The sequence below is a fragment of the Nanorana parkeri genome, unplaced genomic scaffold, assembly GCF_000935625.1.
Source record: "Nanorana parkeri isolate BGI_ZX_2015 unplaced genomic scaffold, ASM93562v1 scaffold389, whole genome shotgun sequence".
Taxonomy (NCBI): domain Eukaryota; kingdom Metazoa; phylum Chordata; class Amphibia; order Anura; family Dicroglossidae; genus Nanorana; species Nanorana parkeri.
The window spans coordinates 518338-539011 of NW_017306657.1; the positions used below are offsets into that span (position 1 = coordinate 518338).

A 20674-nucleotide genomic window follows, 5' to 3' on the forward strand; every position below is an offset into this window, starting at 1 on the left:
ATGGTGGGAAATTGTCAGCATGATATGAATCCTCAACCAAACATTAAAACTGAGGTGGAGTCATCAAGTGGCCTTTTTAGTACCGAGTCACATGTGGTGCCTGTTGTGCTAAAAGAAGCTACTCTTCTACCACCCGAACAGCAAAGGGTTGTAGGACATTTTCCACATGAACCTGTCATGGCATCTCGGATACGTATGAAAACAGAGGATAAAACATCAAATACTTTTGTTACTTCTAATTTGGATACAGAGCACATTGCTCCCCTTACTAATGTTCAGCTGCCCAAACAAGGTGTGGTGGAAGGATTCAACCAGCATAACCTTGCTGTACCATCTAACACCCATATTAAAACTGAAGATGAAAGTACGATGTTGGCTACAGAATTGCATACTGCGCCAACCACTAGCACAGTACCACCCGAGCAAGAAATGGAAGTGGGAATTTGCCCCAATGAAACTGGCATACCCCTTGAAATACATATTAAAACTGAAGATGAAACATCAGGTGGTTTTATAACTACTGAAATAAAAACGGTACATTTTATGCCCTCAACTGAACAGCCTGAGGAGTCAACCCCAGCCAGGCCACAAAAAAGAAAAAGACTGTGCGCGCCGAGAAGTATAAAAACTATTGGAACTGTTACAGGATACTTTCCAGGGCAGGTCCACAAGTCTATACAGTTTGACAGATCAATGGGTGCTAAGCATAGGAGTTTTCAGGTTAGGCTGAGACCGTTTCATAACTCTGTTGGAATACAATGTAATCTGGTCAAGCTGCCAAGTCTGAAAACCATAGCACAGAGTCAAACGAAAACTGCCATTGAGTCTGAAAAAGCAACTAAAGACCTTCATGAGACTCTTGGACAAACACCAAGTAACGATGAATCGAATGTTGACCCTACATATCGCCCTTCAACTTTTCCTCAACAAGCATTTACTAGTTCTAGTGCAGTAATCTCCTCCAGTGAAGAAACAATTCAGCAGCCACCCCAAGAGGACTTGGACGTCTTCCTGGAATCCTCAGCACTAGAGACTCCACACCCTAACCCTTGTAGTAGTCTTCGAGACCATAACCCGGAATTATAGCAGAGGGTTTAGCCAAAGATGGCAACAAACTTACGTTCAGAAGTACAGTAGTTAAAGACAAGTCAAGAGAATAGGTCAAAAATTATATGCAGGAAATGAGGAATTTACAACAATGTATTGATCCCAATGATCTCATCATTTCCCAGCTCGGCAGATGAGATTTTGGCATTTTGTTTCTCGGTTTTACTCCTTTTTGCCTGTTTATAAAAACCACTTCACCGCTCTACATTACCATGTTGTCTGTTAAAAACTTTGTTGACTAAACGCCTGTAAGATACAAAGTTTAACTGTAAGAAGAAAAACATTTTAGAATTTGGTATCTCAAATATGTTTATTAGTATCGAGCTTACCATCTGAATCTCAGGCTGCAATTGTTTTCTAATATAATATTATTTATTTCCAAGTTGTTTGTGTTCCTTTTTCCTTTTATATTGAAAGTGTATTTGTATGATGAAGTGGTAATTATATATTAGACAATGATATGGCAAATTAAGTTGTGACATACTTACCTTGCAGACATGGTGATTTAGATGCCTTCTACAGGCTGGTGTCTGCAGAATGGGAGAATTCCATTCGAGCCATTGATTCGACCATTCTGCCTGAACATCAGTCTCCCAAATCCCTCTAACTTCAGTCACGAGACCTGCCACCAGAGGGAGCATCATTTTCTGCAGGAAAGCTGAATACTTTAGTGAAGGAATTATATTAATTTGTTTAGGGTATCTTGGGATGGGGGACCGAGGCCTCAGCTATCCTCCTATGTGTCTTGTGGAATGATGTTCTAAAGCACACATGTCAAACTCAAGGCCCAGACTTCTACTTTCAGATCTAGGTATTACGTTATTACTAAAACCAGTGATAATCGAATGCAGAGGCAATTATGAGAAAGATTAGATACATTTATATAGTCTTACAGATACCTTTTGAGGGCAACCATAATGTTGATGCGGCCCACCATTACATTGAGTTTGACACCCCTGTTCTAAAGGAAACCGGTCATGAAAAACCATGCACTGGTACTTAGCACTGTTTCTTGCAAATCTGCCTTTGTAGATACCGATTCCCTGAAAAGTAAAGGCTGACTCATGGACTGACTGGTATCCTTCACTGGGGTGTCTATTGCATGAGCACCTGTTGATTCATTGAAAAGGTTCAGCTTCAATGCCCTGGCACTAGTTTGTTTGATTTTGGCGTTTCTGTGGGATATTATAAATTGACTCCAAGGCTAGCCACAATATTATAGTTTTTATGAAAGATATTCGCAAAAAAATGCCAAATTATTTGTGTGCACCCTTTGGCTGACTGATATTTGGAACACAATCTATTGTCAAAAATGCATTTTTAAGGATTAGCTTTTCTTTTCTCAGAATGAGGATGCTACTGGGGGGACCCCTTAGCCCACCCTAGGCCTTTTGATCTTTTTGTAGGTAGACGAAATATGGCAGTTTACTATTTCAGTAACATCCTTCACTTCATCTCGCCTGTTTTTTGCGTACAATTTTTATTTTTTAGTTTCTGTATTACAATTACATAATTGCTGTAGGAATGTTTGTGTTGTAAATCATGAACTTAAATCAAATTATTTTAACAGCCTAGATATTTGTCTTAATGAAGAGATTGGTGAATGTCGCTTTAACTGGTAAACATGTTTTACAATGTGCAGTGAGTGATTATATTACACCTTTTAAGTGAGAAATTGGTGACTGCAAGGCCTCTGAAAAGAAGCAGGTTTCCGGCTGCTACTCCCACCTAAAAGCAGTCTAAGGCAGCAGTCCTCAAATGTCTCTTTTGTCACCTTGAAGGCAGACATGCCTGGAGGTTTCCTCATTCCCCCTGCTGTTTTGATACCTTGACATAGTCAGGTGGTTTCCCATCACTTCCAGTCCTTGCCAAATGTGAGAGGAAATCTCCCTAATAGGAAAAAAGGGCAGCAAAAAATACTTCACAGGGCCTAGTCCCTCAATGCTTTTACCAAAAGGGAAAAAAAGTTTTTGCCAGGGATGATCTAGTCTGGATGAAGGCTTTGGAAAATGGTTCCTGGACCATACTAAGATATCTGTTTGAAATTAGGATGTAGTATCCTGAATGCTAGTGATAAATCCTGTCCCTGCAGAGAGCCGTGACTGTCACGGCTCCCTGCAGGGATTCCCCCCGCTCCGATCCTCCAGCATCCTCTAGATAGGCAGAGCCAGCTGTCAATCACGTAGCTCGGTGGATCTCGACAGTAATGTCGGGATCTGTCCCTGCTGCGGCAGTCTCGGTATACCGCGAGCTGTAGCTCGCGGTATACTGAGCTTTGGGTCACCGGGGGGGGGGAGGAGAACTATGAGGAAAAACACTTACCCCATGGTTCTCCTTTAATGATAACCTTTGAAGTGGCTTGGGTCTGGCAGGTTCAGTGGCAGCTGTAGCCACCAAGGACAGGACATCATAGAGAAGAAAGTAGGAAGATGGTTAGGGGACCACATGTTCCATTGTTGTGGACCACAGTTTGGGAACACTTTTCTAAGAAAACAACAAATTCAATGTTTTAATAGGTTCACAGCAAAAGAATCAGTGCAAATTTTGGGTCTAGAAAGAAACCAGACAGAACTGTAGAAATCCAATGCAGATAGTGTTCATAGAGAATAGATTTTGGTTTGTAGCAAGATGTTGGAAGTCAAAGGATTTGGACCATTTTATCGCAGATCTGATAGACCCAGAGATACTTTTCTTTTACAGTTTTATGATGATTTTCATCCACAGGCTTAAAAAATGTCAGACGATGAAGGTGTCCCAGTGGTGAAGAAGTCACGTATCTTCTATGGCAGTTTGGCAGAGAAGGAGAAGGAGCGTCTTGCCAAGGGGGAATCGTCAATGGGCAGGGCAGCAGTAAAAGCTGGATTCGATGCTGGGAACATTAACATCACTACTGGTGAGGAGATAGATCCCTTGGATGGTTCTTTGATAGATAATAGTATACTGCACATTGACTACATACACTGTTTTAAAAGATCAGTCCACTCAGTGCTGGTATTTTGGTTATGCTAGTGAGTTGAATGACCTGTTGGCTTTTCCTGTATTTTGGGAACATGATTGATGAGCTCTCTTAGCCTGAAAAGGTCATCTCTGCACCACGTCCATCTATGGTAGATATTAAAGGAGAACTATGAGGTGAGTGCTTTTCCCTCACCTCATAGTTCTAGCCGACGTGTGACAATGAAACTGTCACAGGTCGGCTCAGTAGATCGGGAAGTGAGCGAACACATACCGTCGCTTGCTCACTTCTTGATCTATCCCTGCAGGGAGCCGTGACTATCACTCACGGCTCACTGCAGGGATCCCCCCCGCTCCCCTGTCAGATCCTCCAGTGCTGACTGGCGGAACGGACAGGGAAGGGGGTGGGTACAGCTGGCTCTGGCTCTGCCTCTAGATAGGCAGAGCCAGCTGTCATGCAGCTGGGTGGATCCAGACAGCATTGTCGGGATCCGTTCCGGCTGCGGTGTCTCGGTATACCGCGAGCTGTAGCTCGCGGTGTACTGAGCTTTGGGTGACGGGAGGACGCTAGTCTGTGTCCTCCCCTGACCCTATAGGAGAACTATGGGGAAAGCTCTAACCCCTTAGTTCTCCTTTTAAGCACAACTAGCCCTGTATGAAACTTACTGGGCATTAACGTTCATTCTGTGAACTCAAAGTAAGGCTTAGCTTATGCTCGTGCTGTGCATGGCCAGTGGAAATGCACAAAAGATTCAGATCATAGGTCTGTCTTGCTGCGGTGCAGTGGCTGCCTAACAGCTGGACAGATTTGCTCACAATAATGCCAATTTGGATATTCACTAGTCAAATGCCAACACATGTCGGGCATGCACGCCAAATATAGATTAGCGGAATGATGCTACCTACTAAGTGTACTAGACGGCGATGAGTGAGTAATAAAGCTAAAAAATAGCCCTAGCAGAAAAAACTAAATTAATTCCATGCTGGGTTTTTTTCTGCATAGAATACATTTTGCTGATGTGCCCAGCAGGGGAGGAGGCAAAGGGAACAACTCAGAATAAACAGGGGGCCTGTCATTTGATAGTAGGACGGATCACTGTTGACCTCTGCATAGCTTACCGCTTTTTCTTAGACTGCCCTCTGCATCTTCTCCCTTCTCTCCTGCTGAGTCGGTTACAATGTGTCATCACTGCAGAGATAATGAGTTGATGATGGATGGAGAGCTGTGTCAACAGTAAGAATAAGCAGAGGAATCATCCGTTTCCTGTGTTTTTATAGCTTCTCTACACAACCTCTTTAGGTTTTTGCTGGTATCACCCTTTCTCTTCCGTGTTTCTGAATTCCCACATCTCATTTTGTTTTGTTTTTTAGGAGAGTCATTTGACCTAGAGGAGCACATCAGCGAGAGGCAGGCAGAGGTCTTGGCGGAGTTTGAGAGGAGGAAGCGGGCGAGACAGATTAATGTGTCCACTGATGACTCTGAGGTGAAGGCCTGTCTGAGAGCACTCGGGGAACCAATCACTCTCTTTGGTGAAGGCCCAGCTGAAAGGAGAGAAAGGTGAGGACAGCTTACAAACATGTTCTGTACTGCAGGATAGAGAGGGATCGTATTTAGAGAACTTCAGCCTCTGACTATGCATATTTAAGCCCATGGAAAAGGCTTTTAACCTTTCTTGTGCTTGATGTCAATTCTTCTGAGGCGGACATTTGTAAAAGAAGTGGGTATGTATTAAATCCTCTGTGTTCTTTTCCTGCGGTCTGTGACTCCATTGGAGAGATTTACTCTCACTAGTCTGATCACCAGACAGGAAGTGAGCAGAATCTCTGCGGCAGAGACATCGACAGCAGGAAAAACATTTTTTGGTGATGTGAGGAAGGGTTAAATCAAGAGTAGGCAACCACGCCACTCCCAGCTGCTGTAGAACTACAGGACACATGAGGCATTGCGGGACTCTAATGGCCTCAGGCATGACTCTCAAAGAAGAGACATGTTGGGACAGTGGTTCACCCCTTTTCTGACCATATCTATTTTTTCTTTTTATTTGTGTTGAGTTTTGTGAAACGTTTGCCATTTATTTATTTTTTAGTTTTTTTTATAATTACCTTTTTCTACTTTTGATGATGATGGGTATCTTTTCTCATTTTATACTTGTCTTCATATCAATTTTACTATTTGCTTTAGGTAATTTGCTCACACGTTCCTTTCTATGGAGAATATACTGACAGTTTTATTGTGGTTTATGAGGGTACATGTGTATGGGGAAATATAGTTGTTTGCAATTTAAGAAAAAGTGAGATAAAATCTCTTCAAAGTGAGTGGAAATCCCCACTTAGTCAGCTGTCATCCATTGAAAGATTTTCCCTCACCTCCTGTTCTAGTGATAACTGGATAAGCTTGGACTTCCAGTCACCTTCTTTCCTGGTAACAATGATCACCAGGACAGACAGAGAGGGTGATCTCCCTAGAAAAGACATAGCAATAAAAACCGCACCGAAGTTCTAACCCTTTCCGCTCCAACCAAAACCTAAAACAATGGCTTAAAGGAGAACTATGGGGTGAGTGAATTACACTCATCCTCACAGTTCGAGCTGATGTGTGACATATCATGTAGAGGCGTAGTTGACTCTGCTGTCAATCAGCCAGCGGGGTGGATCTTGACGGTATCTGCCATATCCCCTATATGCTGAGTTTTGGGTCACGGGAGGATGCTAGTATATGTCGTCCTGTGACCCTAAAGAGAACTATGGGGAAAAAAGGTTACCCCATAGTTCTCCTTTAATATAAACTTTAATGTATGCTTTTTATGACTCCTGCATTTGTTTTGTTTTCTGCGTCCATTAGGTTGCGGAACGTTCTTTCTGTCGTTGGCACAGATGCATTAAAAAAGACTAAGAAAGATGAAGAGAAGGCTAAGACATCAAGTGAGGAGGTACAAAAAAAAAAGCATTCTGATGGTTTGTAACGGGAGAGTCTTTGTTTGAATGCCACTTTGTCAATTCACATGTATGTTTTCCTCTTTTAGTATCAGAAGACCTGGTATCACGAGGGCCCTTCCTCTCTAAAAGCCGCCCGCCTGTGGATTGCCAAATACTCCCTTCCACGGTACGTAAGTAGAGTGTTGATGCTTCCATGAGCTGCCATTATGAAATCCCAGTCAATATCTCTTTATCTGTGAATAAAACTGCAGCTTACTGAAGAGAAAGTAAAGTGTTTTCCATTCTTATTACAGTATTTAACTTTTGAACCAGGAAAAAGGAGAGGTGGCCATAGGGAAATCATGTTTACAATCCTACATATCAAGAGGAAATAGGGAACATTGAATATAACAGCCAAGAAAAATCCAATGCATGAAAAGATTTGTTTGTATAAAAATGAACAAATGTTATCATTACAAAGAATTAGAAACCAAAATAGATATTAAAAACATATAGATGGGCAATGTCTACAGTAGTTTTTGAGACCAATAGGGTGTTCAGCATATTACAATTATTATTTCCTTGGGGTCAGTGCAGTCACAATGCTGGGGGGTGCGAAAAATGATAGCCCACCCAGCAGAAGACAGACGTAATAATGTGTAGCTTAGTCTGCTTGCCCTTAAACCATATGAAAAGCATACAATAGTTAGTGAAGGGCTGAAATATATTGAATGATTACATGAAACCTCAGTACTTGGTTCACTTGGCACCTATATCTTTATAAGGAGGAGGGGGGCTGTATGTCAAGGGCAAGTGTCCATCCCCTGTACAGAATTAAATATAAAGACTGCCTTCACTGACCACCTGCTGAAAATGTTTTCTGCTTCGCTGTCTCTGGTTTATTAGTTATAAATATTATTATTATTACATAGTATTTATATAGCGCCAACAGTTTGCGCAGCGCTTTACAATATAAGGAAGACATTACAGTTACAATACAATTCAAGACAAGATGGTAAGGAGGGCCCTGCCCCTGAGGGCTTACAATCTAAAAGAGGAGGGGGAAATGATACATGAGGTAGCTGTGGGAATGAATTATGTGAGAATGTGAAGGTTCAGTGGTTAGGTTGAGGTGGGATAGGCTTCCCTGAAGAGATGAGTCTTTAGGGAACGCCTAAAGGCAGTCAAGGTGGGAGATAGACGGACAGGTTGGGGTAAGGAGTTCCAGAGGACGGGAGAGACTCTAGAGAAGTCCTGGAGGCGAGTATGGGAGGAGTGGACAAGGGAGCTGGAAAGCAGGAGGTCAATGGAGGAGCGGAGGGGACGTTTAGGGTGATATTTTGAGACAAGGTCTGAGATATACCTGAGGGCGGAGTTGTGGATGGCTTTATAGGTGACTGTTAATATTTAGAATTTTATCCTCTGGGCGAGTGGAAGCCAGTGGAGGGATTGGCAGAGGGGGGATGCACACACTGAGCGGTAACATAGATGTATTGTATAGGTATGGATATAGATATAAACATAAGTATGGTAATAAATATGGTGATAATAACACAGATGTATTGAACCCAGTTGGATTGTAGTGACCAACGAAAATAAAAAAAGGGAAATGGGAGAAATGACTCACTATTTGCTGATTCGTTGGTGGTTAGTGGGATAGGCGTTACCCTGTCCAGGGGGACGCCTATCAGGAGTAAAAAACGTTAGTGGAATGGTCTCCGTCTGGGGCTGGTGTAACGTGGAGAGTCGCCAGGTCTCAGCTGGCCAGGCTGAGCCCGACGGCTCAAGTGAGAGTCAAGCAGGGGAAACCCACTGAGTCTCTGCAGCCGTGGCTCACTGTGTCTCGCTGTCAGTGTGAGGCGTCGTAGACTCGTGGTGTGACGCCAGTGAGGGGCTGGGACGTAGCTGTCCAATGGCTACGCGTTTTGAGGCCAGTGCCTCTTTCTCAAGCTGGAGTGGGAAGTCAATCTTGACTTCCCACTCCGGTGTGACGGTGACGTCAGTGGTCAATCTTGGACGCTTCCTATCCAATTCCTTTTCATTGTACACAAGCAGGGTCCCTCTCCCGGCTCAAGGAGGCAGCACGCCCCCTACCACTAGTTACTTAAACGCACCTCACATCACCAAAGTAGTGCGCTTACTTCATTTGCCACTTACTATACTTCTCTTCTTAAAACCTTTAGGAGAGGTCCGCAGTAGCAGCTTACTTTTTTTTTTTCTCGGTGCAGGTTTCTTTTAGCACAGACTAGTTACAAATGTTTATTGTACTTCTCAGGCTAAACTTTACCGCAATGCTTTTCTTTTCAGGGCAATGGAGCGTCTTGAAGAGGCCCGAGAATATCGGAATATCCCAGAATCTACTAGGACCTCTCAGAAACAAGAGCTGCACAAATCTCTGAGAGTAAGCAAACAATATTTACATCTAAAACTTGATGCAGATTGTATGTAAGGTGTTTAATATTGAATAACCTATTTTTTTTTTCCTGTTACAGTCCCTGAATAACTTTTGCAGCCAAATCGGAGATGACCGACCGTTGTCATTCTGTCATTTTAGTCCCAATTCTAAACTCCTGGCTACGGCATGTTGGTGAGTGAGGAGGGTGATATGCCGTGAAAAAGCAGATTTTTCATTATTTTAAAGCACCACAAAAAACAAACACCACGTGGATTACAGAAAAGAGCTGCAACTCACATTAGCAACTATGTGTGTGTGAGGCCCTCACGGCTGGTCCGCCTGTCAGTTTTTCATGCAGACCTAATCGGATGCCCAATTCTAGTCTATGGGCAGCCGTGTGTCAATGGTCGGGTGTCCGTTTACACCCGGTTACCCTTAAAATCCAGCTGGGTCCGCAAAACCAGACAGAGCAATGGCTGCTTCGCTGGACCGGATCGGAGGTAATCTGATGTAAACAAACACATGTCCGTTTACATCCAATTTCCTATAGACAGACATGGGATCCGTTAATTGCAGTTTTCTTTCCCTCCATCTCAAGATGAAGGAAAACTGCATAGACATGGATGTCCCAGCTGTGACATCTGATCCATACTGCTGTGATCAGGAGAGGATCAATGCACGGATCCCATCCTGATCAGCCCGTGTAAAAGAACATGCGGTCCATTGAGCCATTTTTTTAAACAATTGAGTTTATTTATTTAACACTTATGTTTGAGTATCCGCCTATGTTTATCCCACGCATGTTTAAAGTCACTTACTGTTGATTGACTCACTACCTCGGCGGACAGTCCATTTTAAGCATCTACTTTTGTTTCAGTGAAATAATACTCTCTAAGGGTAGTTTGAACTTTCCTCCTGCTACCTTGGAGTGTGGTGGAAAATATTTCCCTTACAATACTATCTACATTTTCAATTTGTATTGATTTTCTTGTTGCAGTGTATATCAAAATCACTATGGGTAATCTAAAGAGTCAGAACAGCTTTCCAGCTCCCTTTGTCTGATTGAAACCTCCTACTTAGCTGTGTGTGAGGAGTCACTGCTGTGATGACTTGTTCCATTTGTGTAAATAACCGAATTCTTTCAGCACAGCTGAAGTAGCTGAATACAGTTAAGAGTCTGGAGCTCCATCTTCTGGACTGATAGGAGACTGCATAATAGTATGCCAAATTTAATTAAAAAGTTAAATATGTCTTTTTTAGTCCTAATAATAATTGAGGAAGAAAATATGTCACAATGCACTATACATTCCTTTTAAGTTGTACATATCTTTGGGCATACAAGCTGGCTGAGGATGCTAACCTATCACATATAAAGTGAATAATCTCTGTTATGTTCTCTCCTAGGAGTGGACTTTGCAAACTGTGGTCAATTCCAGACTGTACTCCTGTGCGCACATTAAGAGGTAAATATTGATAAGGAAACAGTACTGATTTGCTAGAAATGAAAGCAATGTGTGCATGTAGAGAGGGGCGTGGATAGCTGAAGTTTCTATAGTTAAGCACGGGGGGACTGGACAGGACATGTATGCTTGGTATTTCAGTGCAGCAGAGTCAGTATCGTCAGCCCACTACATTAAGTTAGTAGCTAATTTCTGCCAGGATCAGCAAGTATTTGTCTGTATTTGCTGCGTCGGGGAAATGTGCATGCATTGCTGTGATTTATTGCATTTTTTTATTTTATTTGCTTACACAAGCTGATGTCATTGAGAATCCCTTAAGACCTGTCACCACTTGTAGGTAGAAATGTAAACTGTGATATAACCATTATGTTGAATCAGGTGCAGCCTGCAGTTTTCCAACTAATATTTCTGTGTGATTTTTTCCCCCCCAGGACACAACACAAATGTGGGAGCCATTGTGTTCCACCCCAAATCCACAGTGTCGCTGGATGAGAAGGATGTGAATTTGGCTTCCTGTGCTGCCGATGGATCTGTAAAACTTTGGAACCTGGAGAGGTGTGTGTAGCTGCATTAATGGCTTATCTGGCAGTTTTACCTGCAGCGTGCTTGTTATATGCTACTGGTAGGTTCCTCATTGGCTGTCTCAAACTACAATGGCTCTGCTGGGAGCATGTGGCTCATTCTGCTTCCTGCTATGTAACAGCGCTTTTGTTTGGCAATTTTCTGCTGAGACACCAGCGCTGTCACATACTGGGGACTGGCTGAGAGTCTCCCTGTATAAGCTTAAAATAGGATGGGCTTTGCAGCTAACCTGGACTCTTCCTCTCTCTCCTGATCACAAATAAATTGGTGAGGGATCAAAGGAAAGGTAAGTATAAGCTGCTGCAAGGGTCGGCTTTGAACCTGTTACTGGTTCACTTTGAGAGTGTCTCCCTCTAGCGGCTAATCCACAAATTTCTCTATGATAACAAAAAAAGGAAGTGTAAACTATGTGAAATACATATAAAAATTACTTTTGGGGGTGGGAATCAAGTATTAACCAAAATTATGCTACAAAGGAAGGGACTTCATATCTTCCAGGTCTGGTGTCCAGTCACAAGCCTTCCCTCTGCTGCAGAGCTGCACCTACCCGAAGAATCTTTACCTCCAAAACTTTCAGGTGCGTCAGATGCCTGCTTCCCCTGCTACTCTCTTGTTCCTTCTGCTGGCTGCCCATACACCACTACTGTCTCCTGCAGTGATGTAGAGCCAAGGAGAACCATGGAGCACAGAAATAGGCATCTGATGCTTCTGAGTGTCTCGGATGTAGAAATTCTTCAGCTGGGTGCAGCTCTGCAGCAAAGGGAAGATTCAGCGAATGGGCACCAGACCTGAAAGATATGAAGATATGTCTTTTTCAGGTTAATTTTTGGTTTGAAATCCTTCCCAAATCCCCTCTCTTCCCCAACAACAGGATCACTTTAAGGTAAACACTGCAGTACATAGTTACATAGTTAGTCCATAGAGTTCCACCTATAGACATAAGAGAAGAAAAACAGAAAACCTAAACCCGAACGCTATGCCCACAGTTACCCAATGTTGGTCCAGAGGAAGGCAACAAAAAAACCCTGTTAAGTATAGATCAATTTGCTCCAACAGAGGAAAATAAGTAAAACATATGTTCTCTAAAAATATATATGTAAATATAATATAAATAAAAGTAATAAATATGTTCTCTTTATTATGTCAATGTTCAAGTTTGGTTGGGACAAGTAATAATCACGTGACTATTAAGATCTCACCATTGGAGTCCCAAAGGAATCTTATGGAGCGATCAAAAAGGAAGTATTGCCTTTCCATAACATTTATTATTATTTCAATAATCCCTCAACTGACTTCTAGTGCCAATTGTGTGCTGCTAATTAGTGTGGCTGGTAAAGTAGGGAAAAGAGCGCAAATTGCTCTGTACTTCCAGCTAACTATAACTGATCACACTTCCTGCAGCTTTACAAAGATTAAGGATGCAGGACACTCGTTCTTCGCTGCCACGTGAAAAGCACTAGAACGGGTAGCGTGTAACATGACCATGAGGGAGCAAAGTGCTCTCACCTCCCTGGAGGGATGGCTCACCACAACAACAGCTCTGCATAATTACACCTTCAGAGAAAAGAGGTTTACTACTTAACTAGAGGGAGGCAAGAAAAATACTCTCCAAGTTAATCAGCATCTTTAATTAGAACTTAGAGGTTATCTCATCCCTATAAAACAGGCCTAATGTGCTCTGTACCGGAAGGCCTAGAGATAAGAATGGATTATTATGCTTTTTCTGGACACATTACGTTTATGGCATAGACCGAGAACAAGATAGGGTATCAGCTGATGTTTACATGGGATTCTGTGATTTTATTTTATTTTTTCCTTTCTTCGTGTACATGTGAAATAAATCCACTTATGCAAACCTTTGCTTTACCCAAGCATAGCAATAGGTTCTATTTAATGCCCCCATACCCAGCAGCACATACTCCCCTTTCCTTTGCCCCTCTGCTATTCTGTTTGCTGCTAGGAGTGAAAAGAAATACCCAGTACTAGAAGGTATGAAGGAGCACGTGACTGCTTCCCTTCCTCAGCGACAATGCTGGTGATTGGCCATGAGCTGTCACATAAGTATGAGGCGAGAGTCTATAGCCCAGTGACGGTTTCTAGGGATGTCCAGATACCAGATCGGATACTTGGCATTTTCATGACAACTACCGGGGTGGCAGCGGTTGCAGCTGGGACCTGGCTCTGGCGCTCCACCACTGTCCTGAAATCATTAGTCTGTATTGTTTTAGAAAAACTGTCACATGACACTAAACAAAAATGTATCAGTACTTGTATCTGTGAGTACTTGGGCAAGTGTCGCTCCTTGAAAATGACAGCTGCCTCCTAACTTTTACATTTTTCTCTAGTCTAGTCTTGGAGCTCAAAGTATCTGTACTTGTACCGAATACTGTACTTGGTATCGGTGCATCCCTAACAGTTTCAACTAGAGTAGTTGGGAGTTTACAAAGGGCTTCCTTTTCTCACTCAGTGGAGCAAAGGGTAGGGGGGTATTAAAGAGAACCTGTTTCTTTGCCCTCTTATCGCAGAGGAAACCGTACCAACTGGGCAAGGTTTTCCAATCGCTGTTTCCATAAGATCTTGTGGATGGTGTTGTCTGCATGAGTTCAGATATGAGATGGTCACCCCAAATTGTTTATTTAAAAGGAAACTAAAATGTATGTATTACATGTTATTGCAGTGTTTACCTGAATGAATTTTTATCTGATTTTTGCTATTTTTAGAACCTTGCTATTCCATATTTTTGTTCTTGTATTAAACGTTTGACTTTTTCAGATTGGCCACCAGAGGGCAGCGCTCATTGATTAAGTTTAGTCTGTATGGCTGATTTACTGAAGGAGTTGAGAATCTTCACTTAAATTCTGTGACTATTTGTTTCCATTATCTAGTCATGTGAACAGCAAATTCCTTTTTCCTTTAGAAACCCAATCCTCTGCAGATAAAATAGTAAACAGGGCTTTGCATTTCACATGGTTGGAAAATTTAAGTGAATATTCACTCAGTTTGAGTAAAGATCCTCAACTCCTTTAGTAAATCAGACTAGAGATCAGATAAGATACCAGTCACACAGGAAGTGCATGGTTTTCAGTGAGTTGGCCAAATTACAGAAGAGCAGTAAAGTACAACCACAGTGTAGCACTGTAAAGCAGGAAGCATAGTCTGAGTGTAATGTAATAAGGAAATATGGCTTCCCTAATATACATATGATATATGCTCACTAAAGATACATAGGCCAGGGCTGCACAAATCCCAGGAGTCGGGTAGCTAATCCTCATTAGAATGCACAGCTGGCACCTAATGTTGGAGGTTTTCTCTAGTTTTTGTAAATTAAGCTAAATAAATAAATAAAATCCTGCTGGCTCCTGCATTGGACAGAAGCGGCTCCATACCGTATTGATTTGTCCATGCCTGACGCTCACACATTTTTAAAATACACACCTTGATTACAGGATTTACATTAAAGGAGAATTATGAGGCGAGTGAAAATCTGTCACACGTCGGCTCAGTAGATCGGGAAGTGAGCGAACATATACCGTCGCTTGCTCACTTCTCCATCTATCCCTGCAGAGAGCCGTGACTGACGTCTCCCTGCAAGGATTCTCCCCCTCCCCTGTCCGATCCTCCAGCGCTGACTGGTGGAACAGACGGGGGAGGGGGCGAGCACAGCTGGCTCTGCCTCTAGATAGGCAGAGCCAGCTGTCAATCATGCAGCTGGGCGGATCCAGACATAATTGTCAGGATCCATCCCGGCTGTGGCGTCTCAGTATACCGCGAGCTGCAGCTCGCAATATACTGAGCATTGGGTGACGGGAGGACGCTAGTTTGTGTCCTCCCATTACCCTAAGGAGAACTATGGGGAAAAGCCCTGAACCCCATAGTTCTCTTTTTAAGCTATTTTTTTGTCATTACTTTTTTTTTTTTTTTAAATAGACTATTCGTTTCTTTCAAGAATATGAGATCCACAGTTAAGGTTTAAAATGTACCTCTAATTTTAAAGGGTACCGGTCTATATATAATAAAGTATAAAGCTAAACGGTCTCTATATAATAAAGTATAAAGCTAAACTGTCTCTATATAATAGAAAGCTAAACGGTCTCTATATAATAAAGTATAAAGCTAAACAGTCTCTATATAATAAAGTATAAAGCTAAACTGTCTCTATATAATAAAGTATAAAGCTAAACGGTCTCTATATAATAAAGTATAAAGCTAAACTGTTTATAATAGAAAGCTAAACGGTCTCTATATAATAAAGTATAAAGCTAAACTGTCTATATATAATAGAAAACTAAACAGTCTCTATATAATAAAGTATAAAGCTAAACAGTCTCTATATAATAAAGTATAAAGCTAAATGATGTTCGTTTGGCTATTTTATTTTGTATTTATTTTTCAGTGATGAACCAGTCGCAGACATTGAAGGCCACACAGTTAGGGTGGCGAGAGTAGTGTGGCATCCATCTGGACGTTTCTTGGGGACCACCTGGTGAGCAGTCCGGCATTTTGGACAGGGCACTAGGACTGAGTTGGTATTCTGTAAATAACGATTGTCTTGTTTTCCTGCTGATGGTTTCAGTTATGACCGCTCGTGGAGATTGTGGGATCTGGAAGCTCAGGAGGAGATTCTGCACCAGGAAGGGCACAGTAAAGGGGTGTATGACCTTTCCTTCCACATAGATGGGTCTCTGGCCGCCACCGGGTAAGGAGAATAAAGCATGCTGTGGCTGTGTGGGAGGGTATCAGGGGAGCAAGTCTGCTGTGATTTAACTCTCTAGGAGCAAAGGCTGACATTAACTCTTCTTAGTCTTGCTGCTCTTTAAGAACAGTACAGCTCCCCTCACTGCACATTGTTCCTTCCACTTCTACAAGAGGTGTCTCCGCTTCACATCACATAAGTGGTATGACTTTACAAACTCTCCTACAGTCTGTGCCTCAAGGTATATCCCTGATGTAGGAGCTTGTGTCTGTTTTAAAAGACCCAGCAGTACCTCTGAAATATCTGTTAGCTGGTGCAGTTAAACAGAGAAACTAATTGGCTACCTCTACCCACGTTTAGCCAATCAGTGCCTCTGACTCACACAGAGTCACTCGAGCTAGGTAAGTAAGCATTTTAAAGCTCATTTGTATACTAGGAATATGCTCGTATACCAGCGCACCTAATGTCGTTCTGTGACTTGTAATCCACTTTATTAAGGGGCAGAGTATGTGACCGGTGTGAATTATGTTTATGAGAAGGACTTGGATCTTAAGAATGCTTCTTGCCTACATAACATTGTGGCCTCTTTGGTAATTTAGAGGCTTGGATTCTTTTGGTCGAGTGTGGGATCTGAGGACCGGTCGCTGCATTATGTTCCTGGAAGGTCATCTGAAAGAGATCTATGGGATCAGCTTCTCACCCAATGGGTAAATATGAGGAGATTATAAGGTTGGCACGGGAAGTTTGTCTATCGCAAGATTCTAAGTTTTATTTATTTTTTGTATTTTAGTTATCACATAGCAACAGGTAGTGGCGACAACACCTGCAAAGTGTGGGACCTGCGTCAGAGACGCTGTATATATACCATCCCTGCTCATCAGAACTTGATCAGTGGAGTGAAGTTCCAGCGTGAGTACAATTTTTTATTTTTCACTCTAGCTGGTTATAAGTGATGAATAAATAGGCTGCACTCTCAGTGATGTCATCAGTCTCTAGTGAAGGGATAGGCTGCACTCTCAGTGATGTTACCTGTCTCTAGTGAACGGATAGGCTGCACTCTCAGTGATGTCATCAGTCTCTAGTGAATGGATAGGCTGCATTGTCAGTGATGTCATCAGTCTCTAGTGAATGGATAGGTTGCACTCTCAGTGATGTCATCAGTCTCTAGTGAATGGATAGGCTGTATTCTCAGTGATGTCATTGTTCTATATCGTATGGATAGGCGGCATTCTCAGTGATTTCACCGGTCTAGTGAATGGATAGGCTGCATTCTCAGTGATGTCACTGGTCTCTAGTGAATGGATAGGATGCATTCTCCGTGATGTCACCAGTCTCTAGTGAACGGATAGGATGCATTCTCCGTGATGTCACCAGTCTCTAGTGAACGGATAGGCTGCATTCTCAGTGATGTCACCGGTCTCTAGTGAATGGATAGGCTGCATTCTCAGTGATGTCACTGGTCTCCAGTGAATGGATAGGCTGCATTCTCGGTGATGTCACTGGTCTCTAGTGAATGGATAGGATGCATTCTCCGTGATGTCACCAGTCTCTAGTGAACGGATAGGCTGCATTCTCAGTGATGTCACCGGTCTCTAGTGAATGGATAGGCTGCATTCTCAGTGATGTCACATAACGATTGTCTTGTTTTCCTGCTGATGGTTTCAGTTATGACCGCTCGTGGAGATTGTGGGATCTGGAAGCTCAGGAGGAGATTCTGCACCAGGAAGGGCACAGTAAAGGGGTGTATGACCTTTCCTTCCACATAGATGGGTCTCTGGCCGCCACCGGGTAAGGAGAATAAAGCATGCTGTGGCTGTGTGGGAGGGTATCAGGGGAGCAAGTCTGCTGTGATTTAACTCTCTAGGAGCAAAGGCTGACATTAACTCTTCTTAGTCTTGCTGCTCTTTAAGAACAGTACAGCTCCCCTCACTGCACATTGTTCCTTCCACTTCTACAAGAGGTGTCTCCGCTTCACATCACATAAGTGGTATGACTTTACAAACTCTCCTACAGTCTGTGCCTCAAGGTATATCCCTGATGTAGGAGCTTGTGTCTGTTTTAAAAGACCCAGCAGTACCTCTGAAATATCTGTTAGCTGGTGCAGTTAAACAGAGAAACTAATTGGCTACCTCTACCCACGTTTAGCCAATCAGTGCCTCTGACTCACACAGAGTCACTCGAGCTAGGTAAGTAAGCATTTTAAAGCTCATTTGTATACTAGGAATATGCTCGTATACCAGCGCACCTAATGTCGTTCTGTGACTTGTAATCCACTTTATTAAGGGGCAGAGTATGTGACCGGTGTGAATTATGTTTATGAGAAGGACTTGGATCTTAAGAATGCTTCTTGCCTACATAACATTGTGGCCTCTTTGGTAATTTAGAGGCTTGGATTCTTTTGGTCGAGTGTGGGATCTGAGGACCGGTCGCTGCATTATGTTCCTGGAAGGTCATCTGAAAGAGATCTATGGGATCAGCTTCTCACCCAATGGGTAAATATGAGGAGATTATAAGGTTGGCACGGGAAGTTTGTCTATCGCAAGATTCTAAGTTTTATTTATTTTTTGTATTTTAGTTATCACATAGCAACAGGTAGTGGCGACAACACCTGCAAAGTGTGGGACCTGCGTCAGAGACGCTGTATATATACCATCCCTGCTCATCAGAACTTGATCAGTGGAGTGAAGTTCCAGCGTGAGTACAATTTTTTATTTTTCACTCTAGCTGGTTATAAGTGATGAATAAATAGGCTGCACTCTCAGTGATGTCATCAGTCTCTAGTGAAGGGATAGGCTGCACTCTCAGTGATGTTACCTGTCTCTAGTGAACGGATAGGCTGCACTCTCAGTGATGTCATCAGTCTCTAGTGAATGGATAGGCTGCATTGTCAGTGATGTCATCAGTCTCTAGTGAATGGATAGGTTGCACTCTCAGTGATGTCATCAGTCTCTAGTGAATGGATAGGCTGTATTCTCAGTGATGTCATTGTTCTATATCGTATGGATAGGCGGCATTCTCAGTGATTTCACCGGTCTAGTGAATGGATAGGCTGCATTCTCAGTGATGTCACTGGTCTCTAGTGAAGGGATAGGCTGCATTCTCAGTGATGTCACTGGTCTCTAGTGAAGGGATAGGCTGCATTCTCAGTGATGTCACTGGTCTCTAGTGAAGGGATAGGCTGCATTCTCAGTGATGTCACTGGTCTCTAGTGAAGGGATAGGCTGCATTCTCAGTGATGTCACTGGTCTCTAGTGAAGGGATAGGCTGCATTCTCAGTGATGTCACTGGTCTCTAGTGAAGGGATAGGCTGCATTCTCAGTGATGTCACTGGTCTCTAGTGAAGGGATAGGCTGCATTCTCAGTGATGTCACTGGTCTCTAGTGAAGGGATAGGCTGCATTCTCAGTGATGTCACTGGTCTCTAGTGAAGGGATAGGCTGCATTCTCAGTGATGTCACTGGTCTCTAGTGAAGGGATAGGCTGCATTCTCAGTGATGTCACTGGTCTCTAGTGAATGGATAGGATGCATTCTCCGTGATGTCACCAGTCTCTAGTGAACGGATAGGCTGCATTCTCAGTGATGTCACCGGTCTCTAGTGAATGGATAGGCTGCATTCTCAGTGATGTCACTGGTCTCCAGTGAATGGATAGGCTGCATTCTCAGTGATGTCACCGTTCTCTAGTGAATGGATAGGCTGCATTCTCAGTGATGTCACTGGTCTCTAGTGAAGGGATAGGCTGCATTCTCAATGATGTCACCGTTCTCTAGTGAATGGATAGGCTGCATTCTCAGTGATGTCACTAGTCTCTAGTGAACGGATAGGCTGCATTCTCAGTGATGTCACCGGTCTCTAGTGAATGGATAGGCTGCATTCTCAGTGATGTCACTGGTCTCCAGTGAATGGATAGGCTGCATTCTCAGTGATGTCCCCGTTCTCTAGTGAATGGATAGGCTGCATTCTCAGTGATGTCACTGGTCTCTAGTGAAGGGATAGGCTGCATTCTCAATGATGTCACCGTTCTCTAGTGAATGGATAGGCTGCATTCTCAGTGATGTCACTGGTCTCTAGTGAAGGGATAGGCTGCATTCTCAGTGATGTCACCGGTCTCTAGTGAATGGATAGGCTGCATTCTCAGTGAAAATCTCTAGCGATTGAATGGGCTGTTTAAAATCTACTGTGGCCTTTGATCTGATACACTGTTGGCCTGCATGATATCTCACCACTCTCTTTTACTATTGCAGCTACGAATGGTCAATATCTCCTGACAGGAGCATATGATAACACAGCCAAGGTGTGGACTCACCCTCTCTGGTCTCCATTGAAGACCCTGGCTGGACACGAGGGTAAGGTGATGGGGCTGGACATCTCGCTGGATGGAGAGCTTATTGCCACCTGTTCCTTTGATAGAACTTTTAAGCTGTGGATGGCGGAATGAAGTGACATTTATCACAAAAGGACATTTATTGAACAGTTTGTACCGGAGCATCAAGAAATGTTCAGCTTCCCATTATGGAAGATCCCCTTCACACCACAGAGCAGAACATGCTCAGTTTGCCTTCCTGTTG

At 43.0% G+C, this 20674-nt stretch overlaps 1 protein-coding gene across 1 annotated transcript in view; it reads left to right on the forward strand.

The window, feature by feature from the left end:
- PRPF4 (pre-mRNA processing factor 4) overlaps positions 1–20674 on the forward strand; it is a 31471-nt gene extending 10797 nt beyond the window's left edge. Inside the window, exons 2-14 of the mRNA XM_018559370.1 lie at positions 3832–4000; positions 5434–5620; positions 6905–6992; positions 7086–7165; positions 9286–9379; positions 9471–9565; positions 10778–10836; positions 11265–11388; positions 15809–15898; positions 15989–16111; positions 16708–16815; positions 16899–17017; positions 20351–20674. Of these exons, the coding sequence (XP_018414872.1) occupies positions 3841–4000; positions 5434–5620; positions 6905–6992; positions 7086–7165; positions 9286–9379; positions 9471–9565; positions 10778–10836; positions 11265–11388; positions 15809–15898; positions 15989–16111; positions 16708–16815; positions 16899–17017; positions 20351–20544 (1521 nt within the window). The 5' untranslated portion in view covers positions 3832–3840 and the 3' untranslated portion in view covers positions 20545–20674. The remainder of the gene's footprint in view (positions 1–3831; positions 4001–5433; positions 5621–6904; positions 6993–7085; positions 7166–9285; positions 9380–9470; positions 9566–10777; positions 10837–11264; positions 11389–15808; positions 15899–15988; positions 16112–16707; positions 16816–16898; positions 17018–20350) is intronic.